Source organism: Gymnoscopelus braueri (assembly GCF_963280865.1).
Source record: "Gymnoscopelus braueri genome assembly, chromosome: 1".
Classification (NCBI taxonomy): domain Eukaryota; kingdom Metazoa; phylum Chordata; class Actinopteri; order Myctophiformes; family Myctophidae; genus Gymnoscopelus; species Gymnoscopelus braueri.
Genome location: NC_137603.1, coordinates 61,180,483 through 61,198,087, shown reverse-complemented (window position 1 = coordinate 61,198,087; position 17,605 = coordinate 61,180,483). Strand labels below are relative to the sequence as shown.

The 17,605-nt window shown below is 41.9% G+C and overlaps 1 protein-coding gene across 3 annotated transcripts; it reads left to right on the top strand.

Moving 5' to 3' along the window:
* The first annotated feature begins 715 nt into the window (after window positions 1-715).
* Window positions 716-14,916, top strand: LOC308087467 (uncharacterized protein). 3 transcript variants are annotated; one of them, XM_080431349.1, is made up of 12 exons: window positions 716-836; window positions 2,385-3,002; window positions 3,702-4,085; window positions 8,376-9,204; window positions 9,946-9,991; window positions 11,148-11,494; window positions 12,079-12,117; window positions 12,297-12,504; window positions 12,711-12,820; window positions 13,028-13,099; window positions 14,018-14,154; window positions 14,698-14,916. In XM_080431349.1, exons 2-12 carry the CDS (start codon window positions 2,393-2,395, stop codon window positions 14,832-14,834), a joined length of 2,919 nt encoding a protein of 972 aa, XP_080287475.1. In that variant the 5' UTR covers window positions 716-836; window positions 2,385-2,392; the 3' UTR covers window positions 14,835-14,916. The 3 variants fall into 3 exon arrangements, with proteins under 3 accessions (XP_080287475.1, XP_080287474.1, XP_080287473.1); XM_080431348.1 differs by having other exon boundaries at window positions 9,907-9,991; window positions 12,714-12,820; XM_080431347.1 differs by having other exon boundaries at window positions 9,907-9,991.
* The last annotated feature ends 2,689 nt before the right edge of the window (window positions 14,917-17,605 follow it).

Genomic DNA, 17,605 nt, shown 5'->3' with positions numbered 1-17,605 from the left:
GCAGTATTTGTAAATATATTATAATAACGCGCTTATAACGTCACAGAACAGAATCACTGGTAACTTAGCAACAGCCATAAAACGTGTCTTTACTGCTGAAAACTGTCGTGGAAAACCTTTTTTTCGGCCATGGGTCCCAAACCGGAAGCAGTTACGTCCAATCTAAAGTAAATCGTTCACAACAAGAGCATTTGTTTCGACGGTTTGTTTGTTTAGGAAACAATGCGACGCATAATAAACATGAAACAAAAATAACATTTCGTTTTCCCCCCCTTTTTTCCCGTGGAATTACTTTTTTCAATCGAATCGTTCATTTTCAATTTGACATTTTCTTGCACGAAGTCAAGAGAATAACGACCAGTGGTGTAAAGTAAGTAGTACATTTACTCAAGTACTGTTTTGAGGTATTTTTTACTTTACTGGAGCATTTCCAATTTTTTCCACTCCACTACATCTCAGAGACAAATAGCCTATTGTACTTTTACTCCACTACAGTTATTAGAAAACTTTAGTTACTACTAGTTACTTTTAGATTTTGACTATTACTAAACATACATTAACCACTGAAAATAGCCGATCTACAAGCTCACAACGCAGTATTTCTACATAGCAGTATTGATACTTTTACTTAAGTACAAAATGTGAGTACTTTTTCCCACCATTGACAAGCTCTTCATTACGGATTTTCTATTTTTGACATTGAACGACTTTTATTCTGAAAACGTGGACAGGACATACTAGTGAGGAGAACAAGAAGAATTGTGAAGATGTCCAGAAAATGACGGATCTTTGATTTATTTCAGTTCGGAACCATTCATCTCTCCACCATAACGGAGGTGTGTATGGTTTCATTGTCGCTGTTGTTGTTCCTTTTAAATCGGTTGTTTACTTTGTGTGTGTGTGTGTGTGTGTGTGTGTGTGTGTGTGTGTGTGCGCGCGTGACGGCGAGCGAGCGTGCGTGTTCGTGTGCAGATTTACTGCTACTAGCGTTTGCTAAAGGCCCCCTTTAAATATATATCTATATATCTCTATATGTCAATCTCTATATATATATATAATGTGTATATATATATATCTATATCTATATCTATATCTCTATCTCTATCTCTATATATCTATGTATATGTATATGTATATGTGTATGTGTGTGTGTGTGTGTGTGTGTGTGTGTGTGTGTGTGTGTGTGTTTATATATATATATATATAATATATATATATATATATACACACACACACACACACACACACACATATAATATGTATGTATGTATGTATGTATGTACAGTATGTGTACGTACGTACATACGTATATAATATATATATGTGTGTGTGTGTGTGTGTGTGTGTCTATATGTATACACACACACACACACACACACACACACACACACACACACACACACACACACACAGAGAGTACTTCTAACTGGTGCAAGGCATATGAATCCACTATCACACTCCACTATTTGTATTTAAAGACCCGAGGTGTGTGTCTGATCCAGGATCAGCCTGGCTTACACAGTGCTTTTGTGGTGCTACAATGTGCTTTGTCAGACCACAGAATAACATGTGATAACAACATGATGGGACGGTTCCCCTTTGTCTCATGTTAGTGTGCTGCTGCTATAACAAGCTGTACTGTACTGGACAGCTCCCAGTGGCCACTGGTACATTCTACCTCTGTAGAAGTACTCACATGTTTTACTTAAGTAAAAGTATCAATACTGCAATGCAGCTATGATCTGTTACAAGTAGAAGTCCTGTATTCAAAATGTACTTGAGGAAAAGTACGAAAGTATCAGTTTCAACATATACTTTAAGTATCAAAAGTATAAGTACTAATTTTGCAGAATGTCCCGTTTCAAAGTTCAAAATGTATAAAAAAAACTTTTGAAAATAGCCGATCTACAAGCTCACAATGCGTCACATTTCTCCTATTTTCAAATGGCCGATTTATATATACGGCTGAAGTGGTTAGTGTGTTTTGTAATAATAATAAAAATCTACAAAGTAACTAAAGTTTTCAAATAACTGTAGTGGAGTAAAAGTACAATATTTGCCTCTGAGATTTAGTGAAAAGTACTGAAAACTGGAAATACTTCAGTAAAGTCAAAATGCCTAAAAATTGTGATTAAGTACAGTACTTGAGTAAATGTACTTAGTTACTTTACACCACTGCAAGCAGTACAGTATGGCCGTGTACTGGACAGCTCCCAGTGGCCACTGGTCCATTCTTTCACTGTAGAGTCTACTACATGGTAGAAGACTCTAGTTGTACTGGTGAGCTGAGCTCCCAGTGGACACTGGTAGATGAACTCTCTCTCACTCTTCCTATTCATTTTCTTTATTCCTGAACTCCAACCATCCGTCTGTCTGTCCTCCAGCGTCCCCCATGCTGTCTCCATCATCAACGGAGTCCGGAGGAGGGGTCCCAAAGAGACCGGACCCCCTGCCTCACCCCGCTCCTCCCCTGCAGATGCACCCTGTCGTCCGGACCGATCCTCACTCACAGATGCATCGCGGGACGGCGCTTTGTCTCCGCCAGGAGTTCCAGGGTCAAGGCTCGGCTCGGCCCAATCCAGAGGCCCGGCGCCCGGCCGCACCGCAGCCCGCAGCTTGGTCCAGTGATAAGCCGAAGAACAAGGACCTCCCACAGTCCAATTCTCACGATAATCCTCGCACATCGGAGGCGGTTCCCGGCAGTTCCCGCCGGAAACAGTCGGGGGCGTCTTCGTTTGACCCTTGCGCTCAAACCAAAGGTGTGTTCCATAATTTCACATCGCCCCCCACCCACGCTCATCATCACCTCCACGCTCCCCTCAAAACGGCCACCCAGCGACAAGAACACAGTCGGCTCGGAACCGCTCCGTCGATCCAAAACATCAAATCGTTTCTGGTCCCGGCGGAGGGCAGGTTACCGCCTGCCGGTCAGAGTGGCCAATCGGCAAGACCGTCGACCGGTCATTCAGCCAACCAGAAGAGGCCAACGTTGGACGGTCAAGGTAAGTGAAGTGTTACAGTTCCATACTTGGGGGCAACTTAGACAAATTATCTAAAGTGTATTGCTATATTTCATTATGTAAATAGATTAGAATAGATTCACAAATGCGTACAGTATGTTAGAATTGGGGATTGGGGATAGATTTACGAACATGTTTGTTTGATTTACAAACATATATTAGATTTACGAACATGTACATTAGATTCATTCACTCACTTCAGGTTTACAAACGTGTACTATACATAGGGCTGTCACGATTACAAATTTAAGTTAATTGCGATTAACGATTTAATTGTGTGTTTGGCATTGAACATTCGTAATAGAAAATTGCACAGGGTAGTATAATTTAAATATACAAATAAATTATTGACATATTTAATACATTTATACATGTAAAAAAAAAAGCTGAAATAGTTGATCTACAAGCTTACGACACGTTGTAAGCTTGTAGATTTGCTATTTCTGCTTTTTTATATTTAAAAATGTGTGAGCATTTTTCAACATGGAAACGATTATGACGATTATGCAAAAATAATTGCCTAACTGTACATTCGATTTACATTTAGGACTAACGTTCAAAATCAGCCAAATAGCTGTTTAAATTGTTAGTTATTTAGCTAACAGTCCTCTCTCTTCTCCTACTCTTTCCTCCGTCTCCTACTCTCTCCTCCTCCTCCTCTCCTCCTCTATGTCCTTCCAGGGAAAGTAACCGAAGCTCCTCCGTGGAATTTCACCTCCTCCTTTTCTCCTCCTTTGACCACCACCTCCTCCCCTCCTTTCCCCTCGACCGCACCTCCCGTCCAGCCTCCTCTGTCCTCCCTCCCTCCCGCTTCACCTCCCTCTGCCTCCCTCCATCATTTCCTCACAGCGCAGCAGGCCGAGTTCAAGCAGTTCCTGGCGGACGCGCTCACTCCGCTATCGCAGCGTCTGGAGGCGCTGGACCGCCGCGTGGAGCACCTGTGCGAACAGGGCGTCGCCCACGGCAAAGACCTGGCTCAGCTGTCCAACCAGGTGGAGCGCCTGTGCAGCAGCAGCAGCCGTGTGAAAGCCAAGCGCACGCGTTCCCTTCCTGGACCTGGGAGAGGTGAGCTGATTTAGAAAGAGACAGCAGGGTGCAGTACCGCTAATCAGTGGTGTAAAGTAACTAAGTACATTTACTCAAGTACTGTACTTAAGTACAATTTTGAGGTCTTTTTATTTACTATTTTATTTTACTTTACTGGAGTATATCCAGTTTTTCGTACTGTTACTTCTACTCCACTACACATCAGAGGCAAATATTGTACTTCTACTCCACTACAATTATTGTTTTTTTTACAATTTATTTTTATTATTATTATTATTACAACACATACATTAACCACTTCAGCCCTACATACATTTGGGCCATTTGAAAATAGCCGATCTACAAGCTCACAATGCGTCACGATGCGACGCATTGTGAGCTTCTGCTATTTTCAAAGGATTTTTATACATTTGAAAACTTGTGAAATGGGACATTCTGCATAATGAGTACTTTCTACTTTTGGTACTTTAAGTACATTTTGATACCAATACTTTTGTACTTTTACTCAAGTAAATTTTGAATTCCGGACTTTCACTTGGAACGGGAGTATTTCTACATTGCAGTATTGATACTTATACTTTTGAACATTGTAGTACTTTTTCCACCACTGCAGCTAATTCCCTGAGTTACCCAATGGAGCTTTCTTTCAAAAATAGTATTATTATTATCAATTATACAACTTATTACATTTAAACTTTCTCTCTCACACAAACACATAAACACGTGTCACAGACACACTGACTGTCACATGATACTCAGCTTTGCAAAGATGGAGAGATTGGCAGAAGAAGTAAGAACATATGAAAAAAACGACAAATGCAAGCTGTGTGACACCAAGTTGGCCTCCTCCTACTACAACTCAACAACAACAGTGCACATGAATTTGAAGATTTCAAGCCATTTTAGTTACACGGCCACAGCTTCCTTGTATTACGAGAATTTTACAGACTCTCCTGGAGCAACTTCCAAATGCAGGTGTTTGAACAGCAGAGTTGCTGTGACTGACAGGGTATTAAAAAAGAACTTGAAACACCAGATTCTCCACACAGTCGTTGCACATTTCAGAGAGCTCGACACCGCCGGTAGCAGCTCTTCCATCACGCTTCAGTTGACATCAGCTTAGATCAAGGATCCTATGAGTTTTGTGACTCCTTGATCACAGCAACACAGGCAGTTGAACAGAAACAGCAACAGCAAATGTTATTCCAAACTTTTGATATGCTGTGATTTATTTTACTTCTATTTATTTTACTTCTATTTGGGTTTTTTCTCTCATGACCCTTTGTCCTCTGACAATGACCTTATTTATCTTGTTATATTGCGTCTTTTTATTAACACAACGGGTGCCAGCGTTTTATTAAAACAGATTACTTTGAGTGCCAGAGTCTCACCGTTTGTAACGCTGTGCTGTTTATAGCTGTGGACTCCACGGCGAGCACCCACACGCAAACAATGGATGATAGATAGATAGATAGATAGATAGATAGATAATTTTATTTCCTGTGTCCTGCACACAAAGTGCCCAACCCTCATGGGTTTATAAGACACCATTTTACGCTTTATAACATGTTTTTTACAATATATTCACGTAGTACATTCAATTACATCTCAGAATTATACCTCAGAATTATACAGACTGTTCTGTCTTCTCTCCCAAGCTTGACAAATAAAATCTGCCACAACAAAAACTCCTTTAACAAAACATATCTCAAATTTTTCATAATCATCTAACTCAAGGAAATTTCCACAAATAGAAGACATCTTACTAACAAATACCTCTCTTATATCATCATACTTTGAGCAATAAAACAAAAAGTGTACCTCATTTTCAATTTCCCCAAGTTCACAAAACAGACAATATCGCTCTTCCTCTGGAGTGGCATTAAACCTGCCAGTCTCCAGGGCTAATGGTAGTGTTCCTGACCGTATTTGTGCACATAGAGATCGTTGTCTTTTGCTTAAATTATACTTTACATACGGTTCTACAATGTACCTGTCTTTTATGAGACAATAGGTTCGTAACTTGGGCTTATACCATCTATCATTATACCATCGCTCTTTATATCTGGAAAACATTGTACTTCTAATTTTGTGAACGTCACATATTAACTTATTTTGAAAAATGAAAAACAAATCATTTGAATAAAATAAAGATCTCAATTCTTTTGTCCAAGAGTGACCAAATCTAAAATCCCAGTTAAAAATCTTTTTTGTGAGTCTCTAGTCAGACATCTTCACAAGCCTATTCCATAACCGAACCATTTCACATCTGCTGCGTGTACGTACGGTGATCGATGGTCCTGGCTAACGCCTGAAACAATAACATCTCTCACGCGAGTGGCCATTACGAAGTAATCGCCCATCGAAAATGACTCGTTTTCCCCACTGTAAAAAGTTAAGGAGATACAGAGGTTTTTATCAAGGAGATAGAACGGGAGCGGACGGGGAGCCATGTTTTTTGGCACGGTGATCCATCTGTCCCTTCCTTCTCAGAGTCACCGTGGGTGATTCCAGAGCTGCGCTAGCCCCCCCCCCCTTGTGGAAGAAAACAAAAAAAACTAAAAGACTGATGACACGGTTTTTACCGTGTTCGGCACCTAAGCGCTACTCTCTGAAAAACGGTTTTTAGCACGGTTTGGCACCCGATGTGTTAAGTGCATGTCTAGTTGTTTTCTGCATCCTTTCTCTTATGTGTATGCATGCATTTATGTTCACGATTGTATGCATGCCCACTTGTATGTATTTAATCGTTTTAGCAGTTTTGTGTTTTTTCTTGTTTTTATTTTTATACTAAACTTACCTGTCTGTTGGGATAACCTCTCAGTTTTTCTATCCTTCTTTTCTTTTTATCCCCCCACCCTTCTTTTTTTGTTGTTTTGTTAGTCTGGGTACCTTTTTTGTCTGTGCACCTTTTTTATGTATTAAAATCAATAAAATCAATAAAAGCAACAGCTAAACCTGCCAGAGCACATCTGGTACAATACTGTTGTACGAGGTGGACTTGTTGATGTTTGAGCGCCTACTGGAGTTGCGATTGGCAGTTGATGCAGTTCTTGTTGTAGAATTCTGTTTGACTTTTCAGGAGCCTAGTGTGTCCAGAGCTAATCTAGCAAACCACGGTAGAGATCCACACCCCCACTGCCAAACATATTGTTTATACTATTTGAAATATTTATATTTAATTGTATAATTGAAGTCAATGGGGCTGTGATTGTGGTTTCGAAATTAGGATTTGGAAACCGTGTCCAAATCAGGAGTCATATGTCATGGATACGTCATAGAGGACGGAGTCACGGCGGTACCATGTGAATCATGAGATTCACATGATTCGATATGAAATTAATGGGCAACGCCATGCTTTTGCGACGATAGCATTTGGCAGAATACACAGGAGAAGACCTAGGATATGTTTTGCCATGCTATTGCTGGATTTAGATTAAGATTTTGAAAATCAGAGAAGTTTCACTTTAAATAATTTGTGGTTTGTCAGAAAGGGAGACCTTTCCTTGTTAGTCCCACAGGGGAAATTGTATTTAAGCTTCACCCAGCTGATGACTGCTCAGATGGTTATGATGAGCACTTGCGGAGGGGCAGTTAGGGCTGTAAGTGACTTGCTCGGACAGGGACACTTCGACACATAGCCGGCTCGGAACACAACCCAGGGACCTTCTGTTTCCCAGGGGGCCTCTCTCTACCATTCAGATATGGCCGCCCATAAAGTCAGCAAGTGTTGTTACATTTCTTCGCCATCGCTGTAGGTGTTTCAGATGAGAGAAATCTATTTTACATTAGGCATGACGAAAAAAGTATTCTTCCCTTTCTGATTCTGTACATCTCTTCCCAAAGTCATTCTCAATAACTGTGTCTCTTTTCCTCTCGTTAACTGTGGTTGAAAAATAGTAGTAACCTATTAATTAGATGTTAACACACATGCACCATTAAAACAGGGCCATTGTTCTGCACTGCTCCTGTTCACTTTCAAACCAGTGAGCCTGGGTGTGATTAGACGGACAATACGAATGGATGTTTTCATTTGGGTTTTCAATTAGACTATACATTAGACAGACAGACAGTATGATCTACTGTCTGGATGAATTAGATACATTCATCCAGACAGTAGATCATAAATTGGATACAACATCCAGACAGTAGATCATAAATTAGATACATCCATCCAGACAGTAGATCATAAATTGGATACAACATCCATTCAGACAGTAAACCATACATTAGACAGCATCTGTTCAGATTCAGAACTGTGCTATATTCCTAATTGTTGATTTTTTTCTTTTTCTTTTTGGGGAACAGGCCACCAGGACGATTTGGCCGGGACTCCAAGCTCCACCCCGTCACACAGTAACCTTGCTCCTCCTGCCGACGACCACAAGTTGCGCCCGTTCCCTCACCTCGCGGCCCCGCCTACATCCGCTCCCGCCCATAGCGCAGAGGGCAAAGGTCGCTTGGGGTCGTACGCCACGGAGCGGAAGGAGCGGGGCTTCTCCCCTGTGACGGACAGCGATGAGGACGATGGACGCAGGGACGCCCTCGCCTGGCTGGTCCGCTCTGTGCTAAGCGACACAGAGTCCTGCGGCTCCGCTTCCTCGGGTGTCGAGGAGCCGAGCGCGACTCCTCCCGTCACCTGCCCTTCACCCCTCGCTACCTCGCTCCCTCTAACCCGGACGAGAGGAGGTGGGAAACGGGACGTACCGTCATCCGGTGAACCGCAAGGTGGCATCTCGAGAAGGGAAATAATAAGCAGAGGAAGAGGAGGAGGAGGAGAGGATTCGATCAGGGGAGAAGGCCAGAGGTTTGTGCGATGTATGGGGGTCTCGCTCCCGAGGGGAGGTGGAGAGGAGGGTCGGGCCGCCCCGTGTCTGACCCTACGCAACCTTCAAGGGGAACCAACGCATCCGGAACCTAGCAGCCAATCTTCGGGCAGGGCTCTAAGTATTTTCGGCCATTCGGAAGGCTCCAAGCTGATGGCCGGCTCCAAGCTGATGGCCGGCGAGAGGAACGGCTCATCCAAGAACCTCCTGGTGACGATGGGATCAGATTACCCAGAAGGCCACGCAGCACTGCTGCTGCAGTTGGCAAAGACTGCTAGTCGGGTGGTGGGATGCAAGAGCCCGACTCACAGGTAGCAACAAACAGAGACTAGCTTAAAGGAGTAGTTCACCCAAAAAGTGACTTATTCTCTATCAATTACACACCCCATAAAGCCTTGAATTCATGGAGACTTTTTAGTTTTTATCGCATTCCTGAGCCAATAATTTGATAACCGGGGGTCTCCGGTTATCAAAGAGTCACCTTTAATAGAGAATAAGTCATTTTTGGGGTGAACTACTCCTTTAACTACTACCAACAAACTACAGCAGCCAATGAAAGACAAGTTTAACTACTGCCACAAAATACAAGAGCTTAAGAGAAGTTACAGGTTATTTCCCAAATACTTTAAGCAGGAAGTGAATGGAGCAGTAAATCTTTGGATCACGTTATCTCCTGGTTCTGTGTGAAAAATAATAATAAAATGGAGACGGAGATCTCCGTCAATGGCTAGAGAGACTTGTCTTGCGTGGCCAAATGATTAGATATCTCTGCCTACTGATACGTGTGGGGAAATCTAAATTAATTGAATGGGCTTGGAGGCCAGAGAAAAGCAGCAGTAACGACAAACCTACGCCCACTGCTTTGACAAACAATCCTGATGTCATCCCATATGAAGGAAGGCCTCATAGTCATTGCTTTACTCAGTTTTTAGACAATTGTCACTGAATTTAGATGTCACCAGACATATCAGTCAGTCAGCATTACTTCTCTTGTTTCCTCTCTCTCTCTTAAGGTCTCCCTCTGATAGTCTCATCTGCCCTCTGCCCTACAGGAAGAGTCAGCTAAAAGGGAGTTGTCTGGGATACAGCAACCTCAAGGTCAGAACGTAAAAACGTATTTTGTTTTCAATTTCTTTGTTTTCCACTCCTCTCTACTCCTTTACTGTCTGCTAGCAGTACAACCGCAGGCTTCTGCTGTTTGTTACTGGGAGCGTCCCAGTACAACCGCAGGCTTCTGCTGTTTGTTACTGGGAGCGTCCCAGTACAACCGCAGGCTTCTGCTGTTTGTTACTGGGAACTTCCCAGTACAGCCGCAGGCTTCTGCTGTTTGTTAATGGGAGCTTCCCAGTACAACCGCAGGTTTCTACTGTTTGTTACTGGGAGCTGCGCAAACATAGTCTTCTACTGTCTGTGGGTGTACTGGTCAGCTCTGTTACTGGGAGCTGCCCAGTACAACTACAGACCTCTACTGTCTGTTACTGGCCAGTAAAACCATAGTCTTCTACTGTGTTAGTTTCCCAGTAAAACCGTAAGCGCAATACATACTCCTTCCGACGTCGGAAAATCTCCCCGCTTGGAAAGGCTTCCCGAACTTGTTGTTATATATCACCTCTCCCTTTCTGAAGAAAACTTTGGGATGTCGGAAAGTATGTGTTGCGCTTTAGTCGTGTGCTGTTAGTTAGTGTGAGAGTTTCCCAGTACAACCACAGTGTTATAATGTTGGTTCCACAGTGGTGGAAAAAGTACTCAAATGTTTTACTTAAGTAAAAGTATCAATACTGCAATGTAGAAGTACTCTGTTACAAGTAAAAGTCTGGAATTCATAATTTACGTGAGTAAAAGTAAAAAAGTATTGATATCAAAATGTACTTAAAGTACCAAAAGTTAAAGTACTACAATGTTTGAAAATAGCAGATCTACAAGTTCACAACGTGTCGCGATGCGATGCGTTGTGAGCTTGTAGATCGGCTATTTTCAAATAGCTTAGGTATAAAATAGGGCTAAAGTGGTTAATGTATGTTTTATAATATCATAATTTATATTTGCAGATATTATATCTGCAAAGTAACTAGTAACTAAAGTTTTCAAATAATTGTAGTGGAGTAAAAGTACCAATAATTTGCCTCTGAGATGTAGTGGAGTAGAAGTACTGAAAACTGGAAATACTCCAGTAAAGTAAAAGTACCTCAAAAGGTACAGTACTACATTAGTAAATGTACTTACTTTATACCACTGTTCCTCTGTCCTGCTATAGTCTCTCGGCAACATGGACCTGACGACCTCCAGCCACCAATTCCACGCCTCCAAAACTGTGAACAGCCAATGGGAAATGCCCGACCTGCTGAGCGGCAATTGGAAAGCCTCCATATCGCTGGGGCGCCGACGGGGTTCCGTCAAGTTGCGGTTCCTGAAAGCCATGCCGGCGCTCTCATCCAAGTCCAGGGCGTCCCGCCTCTGGCTCCACCCCCTGCTCTCGCGGCTCTCTGCCGCCGCCGTGGAGATGCTGCGGTGTCGCGTCATAGAGGGGTGCGCGTCGTGGCCCAAGCCCCGCCCCCCTCTCAAAGATTACACGGCTCCACCTGGATTGGACAACGACCACAGGTGTGCATTATGTGTATTATTACTATGGCTGCTACTGCTACGTCTTCTCTTACTACTACTATTACTACTGATATGAACCCTTTAAGACCGGGAAAGCATCTGTGTCATTTTTTGAGTTCTTTGGCTATTCAAAAATAGCAGATATACAAGCTCATAGCGCAGCCTGTAGCGCTTGTAGATCTGCTATTTTTGAAAAATCGTGAAAATGTGTGCAAATCTTTTAATATATATATTTTTAGAGCAAACATTTGTAAAATATTTTGTTCCAGGGACCTCCAGAAGCAAAGTTACAAAATGTTCGCTTTAGAAATATATATATATTCAAAGATTTGCACAAATGTTCAAGATTTTTTTTAAAATAGCAGCTCTTCAAGGTCATAGCGCTGCACTCGGTGCCGCGCTATGACCTTGAATATCTGCTATTTTTGAATGGCCAAATAAATCTTAAAATGACACCGATGCGTTCCCGGTCTAGTAGAGATTTTCTTATTTCAACATGAAAACGCAGAGTTGGTGCAGTAATCATAGCAATACAGATGGTGATAATAATAATCATGATAATGCTGTTGGTTTGTATTTTCTAGATACAACCGGCCAATTGGACAAGAGCCCTCCACCACCAGGTGAGCTTAGTTTGGTCTTCAAATGAATTTAGATATGAAGTTAATAATAATAATTGTTCATTGGAATATTTCAGCAATAGAGGTCCTACAAGAATTGGACTGCCTGCAGTGTCACTAGCCAGCTGTGTTGTACATGCATATGAAAAAAAAGAAAAAAACACTTCCCCTTCCTGTCTCAGCTCCGCAGCTTCCCTGACGATCCGGCGACGACACAGAACCCGTAGCGTGACTGAACGGGCCAATCGCAGCCCGGGGAGCCTGTCCCCATCCCACTACAGCCCCAAGGCCCTCGTCCAATCGGCGACGCATTCTGTTTTGGCGCTGACCAGCACCAAGTACCCTGGACTCCACGGACGTGGCACCAGCACGCGCGGCTCTGGAAGAGGGGTATGTGTACCGCCCATTGCTATGCAGTATGTAGTAGCAGAGAGGTGGGGATGCGAGACAGTCTAATAAGGGTTTGGTTCTCTCTTTCTTTCTCTCTCTCTCTCTCTGTCTCTGTCTCTCTCTCTCTGTCTTTCTCTCTTTCTCTCATTCTCTCTTTCTCTCTCTCTTTCTCTCTTTCTCTCTCTCTTTCTGTCTCTCTCTCTCAGCAGCCTGCTTTGATTGACAGCTCTAAGTGCGTATCACAGATCAGGATAAGGAAGGTAGTTCCGAAACCTGACACCAACTTGACACCCATGGGCCTGCCCAAACCCAAAAGGTTTGACACACTATTTGATTATCTTTATTATGATTTTATTAAAATGATGACACAACAGTAGCATATGATATACATTAGACAATGGTAGAATAATAATACATATTAGACAATAGTATAATATACATTAGGCACAAGAGTAAACTATAATATTCATTGGCCACAACAGCATACTATACATTTGATGGCTGTTTGTTTTTCTTTCTCCAGATTGAAGAAAAAAGAATTCAGTCTGGAAGAGATTTACACCAACAAGAACTACAAATCTCCAGCGTCCAACAGGTCAGCAAAAAACTACAATTACCAAACTTGGGATGTCCTAAAAGTCATCGGGCCTCATTCCACAAAGCTTTTTCGACTATATTTTAGTGTAGGTTTGCTACGACCGACATGGGATTCATGAAAGTCTGTGTAGAGGTGTATCAGATGATGAATTCCACCTGTTTGTAAATCAAATGCGTGTTCATGCGAGCCATATTTGCATTGTTCCACGCCCCGTTTAACACCATAAAAGGCAACCGGAATATCCAACGTCAAACCAACTGGTAAATGAAAGCGCTCCTTAGCACAACTTCCAACGCCATCCATAGTCAAAAAGAACAGATCTGCAAGCTCGCAGCACTTCCCATTGCAACGCTTTGACAGCTTATAGATCTGGTTTATTTGTCAAGTGAGTGCCTCGGGCGATGGATCAGTTGAACGTAGGAATGAATAAAGTATTGAAAGTTTAATGTCACAGAATACCAAATAAATACTATAGGCTAATAAAGCATGGCAGGATATTAAAGCCTTTTCTACTAAACAGTTGCTCACCTTTGCTGAGGTAAAAAAAACAATGATGCTGGAATGCAGGACACACTGGAACACCACTACCTGATAGAATATGGATCAAAACAAGCAATAGATTCTTCAGATTCTTTTAGTTTTTTGTTTTAAATGTTTTGACAAATGTTGGGCATATAAACATTTTGTTTGGCAGTGGCACTATTGGAATTGATTTGGCATGACGAATACGGCATTCTAACAACAGCCAACCATGTCTTGTGCCATGTACGAGTGCCTTGGAGCTTCACGTACAAAGAATAATGACTATGCTCGTGGAAACTCTCGTATACGCGTATACGATAGTTTCAAATAGTATCAAATCTGAGCATATGCGCGCTTTGTAAATGAGGCCCATTGTCTGTCTCCTTTGTTCAGGAGTCTGGAGACCATCTTTGAGGAGCCAAGAGAGAGAAATGGTTCTTTAGTCTGCATCGGACATCAGAAGAGGAAGCGTGTTCTAGATTTCCCGGACTTCACTCTGCCCAGGAAGAGGAAAGCCCGTGCCACCCAAGGCAAGCTGGGATTTGTTGTTCAGCAGTTACGAAGTCACTGACAATTAGGCCTGTCACAATTATTACATAATCGTCTAATCGCAATTATTTGAGATAATCACAATGGATTTTTTCATAATCGTTTCCATGTTGAAAAATGTTCTCACATTTTCAAATATTAAAAAAATCTGAAATAGCTGATCTACGAGCTTATAACTTGTTATATATTGTTAGCTTGTTAGATCAGCTATTTTTACTTTTTTATTTTATTTTATAAAATGATTAAATGTCAATAATTTATTTTTATATATAGTAAGTAATAAGTTATTTGTCATATCTGCCTTGTGCAATTTTTTTTTACGAAGCATAAAAGGCAAACAGAAATTATTTGTATTCATATGTTCCAATGTTCAATGGCCAAACACACAATTAAATCCTTAATCGCAATAATTTAAGTGCCAATTAATCGTCAACTTAAATTTGTAATCGTGACAGCCCTACTGACTGACAATGAATGGTTGGGGTGAATGTTTTTTGTTTCTCACGTGAATTTTCTCTCTCCAGGGATCCCTCGAGTGTTGGGCCCTCGGAACCGAGGGGCCCGCAGGTGCCGAGGTGACGAGGTGGACCTGGACGTGATGCTGATCGAACGACTCAGCGAACTGGAAGATTTCCTGCATACACAAGGCCTGGAGGTCTGACTGGTGGACCAGTGGGACCGCTGGACCAGCGAAAGTCAAACTAGATCCCAGTCCAGCGGAGATTGTTGTCCGTATAACACCAAATTATTAGCCTGGCATTGGCCAGACTGATAACGTGGATCCACTCTCACGTTCCTCCCCGGTATCATACCGGGGAGGAACGTGAGAGTGGATCCACGTTATCAGTCTGGCCAATGCCAGGCTACCAAATTATATGATTTAGTTTCTTGAAAATGACTTGAGGGCTTTTGTTTTGAAGGGACTTGAACCAGAAACCCTGTCGGTGATAATTCATATTGAGCTGTGCCCCCTCTTTTTTGCACAAGACAGGACCAGAGCCTAGCAACACTATACAATCAACCACTAGTTAGGAGCACAAGGACCAGATCCTATTAGTGGAAATGCAATATTCCTTTTTTAAGATGCTTAGATTCCTTGGAAGATGGAAGGAGAAATAGACAGAACCAGAATAGAAACGAGCGTTTTTTTTTTGTCCTCCCCACTTTTGAAAGAAACAATGACAAATATTTTTTCTCCCTAAACGCTAACTCCTCCCACCGGTTTGTTGCCCGTTCAGCTGGGAGGGTGAACTGTGAATGATAGCCAGAACCTCAGAGTGAAACAAGATAGTCGTATTATACAGTATTTCACTGCTGCTACACTCCGTTAACTGTGATGATATACGCTGTGTCCCAATTCCATACTATATACAGTCCTAATACAATACAGTATATATAATTTACTGTATACTAATCCTAGAATTCTATTTTGGCAGGTAGTATGAAATGGGTAAATTCAGCTCCCGACAGATGTGATTTGGAGTTTTCATTACCTGGACTTATTAGCCCTTTCCCCTTTCGCCACGTGGAATTTTAGTTGCCGCCATTTAAAGGCTGCTATGTCTTAGTAATGTTTTCCTACGTTTCCTTGTCCTACTCAAAACACGCTATAAAGTATGGTGTCGGGACACAGGGATTGTCCACCTAGCTCGTTAGTCCTACACTCAGCCTCTGTGCTGAAATGTAGCCCAGCTGGCTAGCTAACGCCTACAATAAAGATGGCAAGGATGGAACAGTGACATTGCAAACAATCTAGGCAATCTACATGACAAATCCTCTGTATCTTTAGTCTAAGCTAATGCCAAATTCACGTGACTGGTCCTCCGCCATTTTGCCTTTTGTTCCGACTGAGAAGGCCGCTTAACCAAGCTCGCCCGTTGACGGCCGTGACGTCGGACCTGACTCGGAGCCACGGAGAACTTTTTCGACCCACAGAGGGCAGGACAACTGTGATTTGACGCGCACCTTTACAAGGAATGCTCGGGATTGGGACCAGAATCAGTCAGTATGTGAAACTTTGGTAGATCCTCAGGTTGCAAATCTACCTGGCCAAGAAAGAAGTCCAAATGTCAAATTGTCTTTACCCATTGCTTCTGCACTCCGTGATGGAGAAACCGGCCTCTGACCCCTTTTAGCACAAACGGAAGTGAATTCTGAAAAAAAAAACTAGTATTTCGCCTACTGCGGGCAATGGCACTTGTATTACACAGATATTGGCCAATCGACAGAAGCATCAGATATTTGGACTAGTGATTTGGCCAGGTAGCTACACAGCCCAAGGTTGCTTGGTCTGAGACTTGGTCTAAGACAGACCAACAATCAGATGTAAATAAATGTGTGGATGTTTTCTCTTCTCTCACTGAGAACCAAACAACAGTTTGGCAGTTGTGTGTGTGTGTGTGTGTGTGTGTGTGTGTGTGTGTGTGTGTGTGTGTGTGTGTGTGTGTGTGTGTGTGTGTGTGTGTGTGTGTGTGTGTGTGTGTGTGTGTGTGTGTGTGTGTGTGTGTGTGTGTGTGTGTGTGTGTGTGTGTGTGTGTGTGTGAGTGTTTGACTGTTGTCACCCTGCTTTGGACCTACCTAAAAGATAGTATACTGTCCCAAAGTAGACACACCAAGTGTAGCTTTTCTTCACGTGAACCACAACCAAGAGCCTCTTCTCCTACCAGGACCCCTCGTACTGCCGGTTTGTTATCCTATACCAGGACCCTTTTTGTCTTGATTTGTGAGCAAAATGTGACAAAATGTAAACTTTATATGCAATTTTCATTTAGTTTTGTTTTAGTTTGGTGAGACATATACGTTATATATGTTTTTGCAGGTTTTAGAATGGAACTTAGATTTGTTTTTTTATACATTACCTCACATTTATGGGCTTGGCTCCTTTGTGTCACATGATGTCATGTTTGTGAATTCTAGTCATTTGAACTGTAATATTTATATTTTTTGATGAATAAAATTAGTGTTGAAATTCAAATGAATGCATAGTTCTGTGCTCTGTAGATGCAATTTATCTGTTCTCTCCATTATAAACCAATGTCTCTCTCACTGTTGGGTATATTATTGAATTTAAACAAGAGTATGATAAGTTTATCACTACTTTTTAAACTTCATAATAATGTAATGTCTTTGGGCAAGAATTTTCCTAATAGACACGTAAGGTACACAGATTTATGTGGAATGTCCCATTTCACTAGTTCAATATGTATACAAATCTTTTGAAAACCGTATATGTTGTGAGCTTTTAGATCGTCTATTTTCAAACAGCCTATATAGTGGTAAAGTGGTTAATGTTCTGTAATAACAATCAAATTCTACAAAGTAACTAGTAGCTAAAGTGTTCAAATATTGTAGTGGTGGGGTAAAAGTTCAATATTTGTTTCTAAGTAGTACTGAAAATTGGAAATGCTCCAGTAAAAATAAATCAAATCAAAT

Coding starts and splice junctions, on each gene's coding strand:
- LOC308087467 (XM_080431347.1), top strand. CDS start 2,393: ATGCTGTCTCCATCATCAACGGAGTCCGGAGGAGGGGTCCCAAAGAGA. Junction 9,992..11,147: donor TGGGATACAGCAACCTCAAG/GTCAGAACGTAA, acceptor GTCCTGCTATAG/TCTCTCGGCAACATGGACCT. Junction 13,100..14,017: donor AAATCTCCAGCGTCCAACAG/GTCAGCAAAAAA, acceptor TCCTTTGTTCAG/GAGTCTGGAGACCATCTTTG.